At 51.5% G+C, this 9,016-nt stretch overlaps 1 protein-coding gene across 1 annotated transcript; it reads right to left on the bottom strand.

The window, feature by feature from the left end:
- Positions 1-1,658: 1,658 nt before the first annotated feature.
- Positions 1,659-7,034, bottom strand: Prf1 (perforin 1). Its single transcript, XM_028886130.2, has 3 exons — positions 6,929-7,034; positions 4,497-5,059; positions 1,659-2,795 (listed from the first exon to the last, which is right to left on the bottom strand). The coding sequence occupies exons 2-3, from the start codon at positions 5,030-5,032 to the stop codon at positions 1,667-1,669; spliced, it is 1,665 nt and encodes a 554-aa protein (XP_028741963.1). The 5' UTR covers positions 5,033-5,059; positions 6,929-7,034; the 3' UTR covers positions 1,659-1,666.
- Between the last annotated feature and the right edge of the window lie 1,982 nt (positions 7,035-9,016).

The following is a 9,016-nucleotide window of genomic DNA, read 5'->3' as shown; positions in this document are numbered from 1 at the left end:
AGGCATGCACACACCTCCACAGGCACACAACACACATGGGCACACACACATACACACAGGCACACACACATGGGCACACACACATACACACAGGCACACACACAGAGACATACACGCACACATACACACAGGCACTCACACATGCATACAGGGCATACAGGTACACACACACACACACACACACACACACACACTTTGTCTTATATATTGTGTCTGCCATGTTGGGGCTCCTTGTTACTTTAGAAAGTGAGAAGAGGGGGCTGGAGAGATGGCTCAGTGGTTAGGAACACGGGCTGCTCTTCCAGAAGACTCGGGTTTGGTTCCCAGCATCCACACGCTGGCTCACAACTACCTGCAGCTCCAGTTCCAGAGGACCTGATGCCTCTTTTGATGCCAGGCACACATACAGATGTGCACAAACACTCATATACATAAAATAAAAAATCTTGAAGAGAGGAGGAGAGGTGAGAAGGGGCTGGAGATGGCTCAGAGGGTTGAGGTGCTTGTTGTCAAACCTGACAACTTGAGTTAAGATTCCCTGAGTGTGATGATGAACCGGAACCCACAGGAAGAGAACTGACTCCTGTGTGTTGTCCTCAGACTTCCACACTTGTGCTATGGCACACATACATGCAAGCATGTACACACACACACACACACACACACACACACACACTCATACACCCATCCGCATGCACTCATGACAAATGTAAAAGAAGTGAGAAGACCCTGTGGTCCCGGGCTTGCATTCTCTGAGTAGAGCAGCAGCCACTTAAAGCCTCCCCTGCTGGTTCACCGCAATCCCCACCATCCCACACTGTCTTTCAGCCAGAAACTGAATGCCCATCACCATTTATTACTGAGTTGATGCTGCTGTTTCTTGAAGGGGGGGGGGGTAAGGTATTTTGGAGTTCCACATTAGCGGCAAAAGTAGAAAACAAAACAAAACAAAACAACAACCAGCTTGTTTACATTCATGGATTGTCCATTTCATAAAACTGGGTGGTTGGACATAGACATCTACCCCTGGGGCTTCCTTTGTCCCCTCTTCTCTGCCCCCACGCCACCAGCATGCTTACCATCGCATCATATTTACTGGTCCTGTGTCAAGCTATGATGTGCTTGGTGACACAGGCCTTGACTTGTCAGGAGCAGAGTGAGGAGCAGAAGGCACACAGGAATCGGGGACGGGGGTCAGCTCTAACAGATGACCTTGCGAGGTCACGGAGGGAGGGCCTGGAAGCTCGGTGGACACCGCCTCCTGGCTTGCTGCTGGACTCGAGGCTGCTGTCAGGTGTGGCGGTGCTGGAGGGCGGAGGCAGCGTGGACAGGGAGGTCAGGGAAGCTCTGTTGTGTAACCTTAGCCACTTCAGTGGGAAGTTCAGGTCTCAGCATCTGCTGCCTACTAAGCCATTGTGGATTCCCCTGGGAGAACTCAGTTGAGCACTGGTATGGTATTTTGCTGTTCGTTTTTTTGTTTTTGTTTTTGTTTTTTGTTTTTTTGTTTTTTTTTTTTTTTGAGACAGGGTCTCCCTATGTAGCCCAGGCTGGCCTCAGACTCACAGAGATCCACCTGTCTATGCCTCCCAAGCACTGGGATTAAAGGCGTGTGCCACTACGCCCAGCTTTTAGGGCTTTTTATTTTATTTTTATTTTTATTTTTTTTTTACCACACAGCCCCGCTGCGGTTTCCTGGAGGAGCTCCTAGAAGTCCCAGGGGAGCATACTCTAGGCAGGTGTCTCCAGTCAGGTGGGGCAAACACTTGACATGGTAGGAGAATGTCACAGTGCCGTGGTTCAGGTTACATCTCGTCTCATGGAAACCAGACTTGGGAGACCTGTCGCAAGAACCAAGAAGGTCGTCATCCCAGCCATTGTCAGCATCCCAGACCTGCACCCGTAGGGGTCCACTCGTGGCCACGAGCACATCCCCAAAGTCCATCTTGTCAGGCCACTGAGGGTCGTTATTGTTCCACACCGTACTGGTCCTAAACTCCTGGCCACCAAAGAAGACCTTCACGTAAGCATCGGAAGCTGTGACGTAGTCTCCCCACAGACCCTTGGCACGGATATTGGCCACCATCAGCTGGCCCAAGCCCCTCTGTCGTGGACAACAGTCCTGGCTGGTGACCTTCGAATTGTGGCACATGCATTGGCAGGAGTCACGAGTACTCTTATGCTGGCCTGGCCTGCAGGGCCGGCTACAATCCTTCCAACGAGCCCTGTTGACCACATAATGGCTGATAGCCTGTCTCAGCGCCTCCCGCCTCGGGTCCAGGTCTTCCACGAGCACGTGCAGGGACTCCAGGCTGTAGTCCACCAGACCGGGGCTGCTGGTCAGTGAGGTTATCCAGGTTGAGAACTGTTCCGGTGTAGCCTGGTTCCCGAAGAGCAGGTCGTTGGTCGAATCAAGGTGGCCGCCAACCACCTCGACGTGACGCTCTCGGTAGGTCTGGTGGAAGGAGGTGGACATCTTGTGCTGTTTCTTCTTCTCCTCACAGGCTTTGAACTCGTTTGAGGAGCTGGCAAGGGTGCCGATGCTGACCTGGGCCTCCACCTGCAGGCAGTCGGCTACCTCATCCGCCGTGAGCCCGTCCAGGGTCAGCTGGCAGGTGCGCAGGGCCGTGAGGGAGGAGACACGGCCACCTAGGTCCATAGCCGTGATAAAGTGGGTGCCGTAGGAGGAGATGAGCCTGTGATAAGCATCCTTTGTGGAGGTGTTAAAGTTGGGGGGAAGGTTCCTGAGTGCCTTTCTGAAATCGGGGTGCAGTGGGGGTTTTTGTACCAGGCGAAAACTGTGGGGAGAGCAGAGCATTAGGTGAGCCTAGTGGGTGGTATTTCCCTGATTCAATTCAGCCTTCCAGACCCCTCCCCCGTACATGCATACAGACACGAAAGTGGAATGGGACCAGACGGGAACAGGTGGGAAAAAGAAGGGGTTAACAGGAGTCGGGATAAGAAAGAATATGATCAAAATATATACACATAGTAAAACTCATTTTTATTGAAAATTAATGTTTAATATCTAAAAATGTAAAGCGTGTGCATGTGGGGTAAAGGCTAATGTGTCTCAGTGGGTAAAGCTTGCTGCTAAGCCTGCCAACCTGAGTTTCATCCCCAGAACTCACACAGTAGAAACAGAGAAATGAGCCGGGCGGTGGTGGTGGCACACGCCTTTAATCCCAACACTCGGGAGACAGAGTGAGTTCCAGGCCAGCCTGGTCTACAGAGCGAGATCAGAGACCAAAATGACACAAGAGAAACCCTGTCTCGAAAAAGCCACCAAAAAAAGAAAAAAGAAAAGAAAAGAAAAAAGAAAAAGAAACAAGAGAAGTGACTCTCACAGGTTGTTCCCTGAACTCTGCATACTTACTGTGACACACAGATACACTAAATAAATACATACATGAATAAATGAAGTAGAACTAGCTTTTAAAAGCCTGAGAGACAAGTGCAGATGATGTGGAGTCACTGTGTATCCATGCAGTGAGGAGGGAGGACACAGCCAGGTCTCCTGTCTCTGTCAATACTCAAGAAGGGCCCCTCATGAAGGGCCCCATGGGAGGTTGGCAATGCCTGGGAGAGGCCTTAGGTGCTCCCTGCCTGTACCTAAATGTCACCCAGCTAGGGCTCAGGAACAGTCTTGTTTCCATCCCCTTTTCTCCAGATGTGGGTGCTCATAAATAGAGGAGGCCTAGGATGGATGGATGGATGGATAGATGGATGGATAGATGGATGGATAGATGGATGGATGGGTGGGTAGATAGACAGATAGATACAGATAGACAGACAGGCAGACAGATAGACAGACAGACAGGGCCTCTAATCTAAGGACCAGTGCCGTGGGTAGTTTTGTTAGCTTGACACAATCTAAAATCACCAGAGTCTCATAAGGGATTATCTAGTTCTGGTTGGCTTGTGGTCATGCCTGGGGGTGGGAGGGATTGTCTTGATGGCCTCCATTGATGTAGGAAGACCCAGCTTGAAAGTGGGCAATACCATTTCCTGTTTTGGACCCTGGACTGTATACAAATAGAGAGTACTGAGTACTAAACTGAGTACTAAGCATGAAGGCATTCATTTCTCTCCCTACTCTTGACTGTGGGTCTGATGTGACCAGCTGCTTCAAGTTCCTGTTGCCTTGACATCATGCAAAAATGGACTCTAACCTGGAAGTGGGGCTAAAACAAGTCCTCTCTCCTTAGCTGCTGTTTGGTCAGGACATTATTATCACAGCAACAGAAATAAATCTGGAGCAGTGGTTCTCAACCTGTGGGTGGCGACCCCGCAGTGGGGTTGCATATCAGATATATACATTACAATAGCAAAATTACAGTTATGAAGTAGCAATGACATTGGTTGGGGGGGGGGAGGTGTCACCGCAATGTGAGGAACTGTATTAAAGGGTCACAGCATACTGCTATTCCAGAGCTCCTAGACCCCTTGGAGTGTCCCACTGCTGTTCTGGTTCCTCTCTCCACTGGCCCAGCTCTTACCTGTACAGGCGACACTCCACTGTGTCGGTATTAAAGTTGTACTGGTCCTGATGGGCCTTCTCGGCTGCAAAGTTGGCCACCTTGGAGTGGGAGCCAGCCATGGACACGTGCATGTTTGCCTCGGGCTTGGGGTTCACATCCAGCCCCACGCGCCAGTCGTTATTAATGTTAGAAGCTGCATCCCGGGTCACACCCTCCGTGGAGCTGACCTTGGCTGTGGCCACTTTACGCTGGCAGCCCGAGCTATGAGGCCGCCAGTGGGCGATGGCCAGGGGCAGGCGTTGGATAGCATTTCCCTTCAGGGCATTTTTGCAGAGGGTGCAGGTGTGGTCAGGCCTCAGGAAACTCTGTGTGCTCACCGGGAAGGAGCCGGAGCGGCGGAGGGTGGTCACGTCCACGCCTTCCCCAGCCAGCCACGCACCTGGCACGACTTTGTGCTTCTCTTTGCATTCTGACCGAGTGGCAGTGTAGCAGGGAGCAGGGATGGGTGGTGGCAGCATCAGGACAAGGCCCAGGAGGAACAGGTGCCTGGCCATGGCGCTGCAGGGACGAGCTCTGGCAAGCTGTGGAAACAGGGATGAAAGATGCTGACCTCACTCACTCACGACGACGATGAGTGATCCTCAAGGAGAGAGACTGAAATTCTCTTTAGTTATGGCGCGCCAGAGCCGGACTGGCTCTCACGGCTTGGTCCACTGTGCAAAGAGACCCAGAAAGGTTGAACATATAGCCCAGAGTCACACAGCCAGGAAGAGCCCTGTGCTGAGATTTCACTATCTCCGACTTAGTGGGAATCAAGACGGATGGCTTTGATCCTGGACAATACCTGATGGGGGGTGGGGAGATGGCTCTGACCATACAGAAGGGACAAAGCATTTATAATAGGTAAGGCTTTGGAGAAGTGTCATTTTCTAGCCAGAATAGGGTGCCTTTTTCTACCTGATTCTCCTCTCCTATTCCAGGGATGGACCCCAGAGCCTTACGTATAGTAGAGTGGCCCTGCCACTGAGTCACACACACTCTACCTCTTCTTATTTATTTATTTTGAGACAAGGTATCATTAAGTTGCTCAGGATGGTTTTGAAGTCACTCCGTAGCCCAGGCTGGCCTTGAACGTGTGACCCTCCAGAGGAACGAGGATCCTAACTAAGCCTGTGGACCCAGGCATGGCTCCTAGCTAATTCTTTCTCTCCCTGTCTCTAGTTCCAGTGCTCACTTCTGTCTCTCCCTTACAGGTATGGAGAGGCAGTGAGCGCCCTTCCTCTCCCGGCACTTCCCGTGGGGCTGCTCTGAGCCTCCTGGAAGGGTGCCAGCCCCAACTCTACGATGAATGATGGCTGCCCTGTGTCTGTGCCCTTGGCTCTAGCGTGACAGACTTGTGAGGGTGCCCTTGGCAGCCCCATCGGTTGCTCAGGTCTCCTGCCTTGACATTCTTCGCCAAGTTCTTCAGACTTGGACTTAATGGCAGAGACCGGCACCTACTTTGCTGCCAGTGAAGGTTTTCCTTGCTTAGGGGCCTATTTTTGAATCCCAGTCTAGCTCCTTTCCACCCCGATGGTTCTCAACCTGTGGGTTGCCACCATAGGAAAACGTATTTCCAACGATCTTAGGGACCTCTAATCATAAATTAAGTTTCATTGCTACTTCATGACTGTAATTTTGCTACTGAGCAGTGTCTTCGTTCGTAAGACGATCGGAAATACGTGTCTTTTTCCAATGGTCACGACCCCACAGATTGAGAACCATTGCTCTATCTCCTTCTGGGGCCCTCAGAGATCTTTTTCCTCTGCTGTCGGCCATACGCAGAAGGGTCCCTCCCACCTAGCTGCAGGCTTTCATGCTCTACCCAAAGCGGTGACTTGGAGGCAGAATTCAGGTGACCTGTGGGGCCGGGAGATAAACAGGCAAAGGAGAATCCTGTCAAGCTTTCTGGCCACCCTCCTTAGGTGACCAGAACGCTCCTGGTGCTGACCCACAGACATCAGTCTCCTTCTGGAACTCTTCTGTTGTCAGGTAGTCTATTTACAGGTTTTAGCTTCTCCTTCCCTTCCCTCCCCTCCCCTCCCCTCTCCACCTCTCCCCTTCCTTCCTTTCCCTCCCCTCCCCTCCCCTTCCCTGTATCTTCTATGACAGGCTCTCACTGCCTTCCCAGTGGTGAAATCATAGGTGCATACCCCACACTCGGCCCATTTCTATCTTTTAAAGACTCTAACTCTAACTTGGAATAGCCCCTGAGATGGTGGGCAATCTTCATTTACACACGAGCCCCAGAGTGGGCACAAGACCAATGAAGGAATTAGTGATGGACCTGAAGGCTGTCAGAGACCCAGGGCTCCTGTTTTATGGCCCCCCGCACTTCCGGCTCTGCCTCTCAATTCTCTTTGCCCCGGGGTATCCCAACCTCCCTGCTTCCCGCCCTTCCTCTCCCCTACCTGAAGTCCCACAGAGATGCTGCAGGGCGGGAGACACCTGCGCTCGCTCCTGACGATGACGACGATGACGACGGAGGCTTTTGAAATGGTGCTGTGATCCCCAGGCAGGCCCACCCTAGTCAGCGTCACATCACTACTGCTTCCTGCCCTGCCCCCAGAGTGTGGTCACAGGTCCCCACCAGCACCCACCCTGTTGTCACCTCCTCATCCGGCCTGTGACAGCCTTCAGGAAGTCAGCTGTGAAGGCCAGGGCCGCATCTGCCAAGCAAAGGTGTTGGGGTGTGGGACGCTGGTGTGGCCCAGCAGGCCACACTGACTGCTCCCTGCTTCTGCTCAGAGTGTGTAAGCTGTGAGGAGCCGGCGGTTGTGGAGGGTGGCCTGGGCTCCAGGGCTGGCTAGGCCGGGTGCTTAGGCCTTCTCCTGTCTCAGCTCCTCACCCAAAACGGTGGATAACGACAATGTCCCAGGAGCGGGCCCATGAAGAGGAGGTGCAGCATTTAGAATCAGGCTCGATCGGCACTCTGTCTCAATACATGTGACTGTCCCCTCCTCCCTGGGTAGTGGGGAGAGATGTTCACAGCTGGTACCCACTTCCTGTCCATACACCATCCCAGCCCTGCCCCAGGTTTGAGCAAGCTAGTACTGGTGAGAGCTAGGAGGGGATGAGAGACTGTTGCCCACTCTGACTTGCCTGAGGTTAGAACAGGGACGTTTCCATGGGTGGAGTGACTCACAGGCACCTTCTGGGGGCAAAAAAAAAAAAATAAATAAAAAATCCTACTGGTTATGAGGTGGGTAAAAGTGGGCAAGGGGGGTGCTAGTTCTTGACACCCCCAAGTGTGTACGTGATCAACAAGTATCCGCAGACCCCAGGCCACCTCGTCACGTCTCACCCCGGCTAATGCTGCCTTCTCAGAATCTGGCCTCATCTTCCGTTACTCTCCCAGAAATGGCAGCTGCCCTGTCCCATGCTGGTTGGTACTCTGCCCGAGCGGCCTGACCAGGATGCCAAAGCTAAGAGGTATTGAGTCTCCAACCACGCTGGAAGGACAGTGTGGAAGGTGTCGATTCCTGCAGAAAGCCTGCAGGGAAAGAGTCGAGGGTCTAAACAGGCTCTGGTTCAGTTACACCAGAAACCCCACTCTTGGCAGTGGTTTTCAGCTCTTGTGTGGTCCCGAGTTTGCTCATCCAAGGGAGGGTGCTGGGAATGCAGTTCAGTGGTAGAGCTTTCCTAGCAGGTGAAAGGCCGCATGTTTCACCTCCAGCACTACAGCCATTATCCTTATTATTATCATCATCATCATGATCACCACTATCATCACTATTATATCATCATAATCGTTGCCAGATCATCATCATCATCATCACCCTCATCTTCATCACATCAGCAGTATCGTAATCACCATCATCATATCACTGACATTACCGTCCTATCATCTCTATCACTGACTTCTCACCATCATCCCCACCCCTATCATGCCACCATCACATTACCACCACCATAATCATCAGAAAACCTTTGTTTTTTTCAGAATCCTTTTTTTTGGGGGGGGGGGGTTGGAGAGATGGCTCAGTGGCTAAGAGCACTGGCTGCTCTTCCAGAGGACCCGGGTTCAATCCCCAGCACCCACATGGCAGCTCACGGCTGTAACCCCAGTTCCAGGGCTTCTGACACACTCACATAGACATGCATGCAGGCAAAACACCAATCAATGCACATTAAATAAAAATAAATCATATATATATATATATATATATATATATATATTAAAAAAAAAGAATTCTTCTAGCAAATGACAAGCTGTCCAAGGTTCCCACTGGGGTGTCCTTCTGAGAGCCACAATGACAACAATGTTTCTGACGTCTCTGGGCTTGTATACTTGATGAGAGATGTCTTATCATCTGAAATGTGCATCTGCACAGCTTTTTCTCAGAGATACAAGTTTCAACTGTACTGAGATGTAATTCTCCTGCCCTACACACACCCGTTGAAAGTATTTGACCCCATGTTTTTTTGCTATGCTCAGAGGGCTGACTGTCTACTACCACAGCCGACTTTAGGATATTTTTTACCACTCTCCAAAGGAA

The sequence above is a fragment of the Peromyscus leucopus genome, chromosome 16_21 (assembly GCF_004664715.2).
Source record: "Peromyscus leucopus breed LL Stock chromosome 16_21, UCI_PerLeu_2.1, whole genome shotgun sequence".
Taxonomy (NCBI): domain Eukaryota; kingdom Metazoa; phylum Chordata; class Mammalia; order Rodentia; family Cricetidae; genus Peromyscus; species Peromyscus leucopus.
Note: the sequence above shows the minus strand (reverse complement) of the source record. Positions and strands in the feature narration are given on the sequence as shown.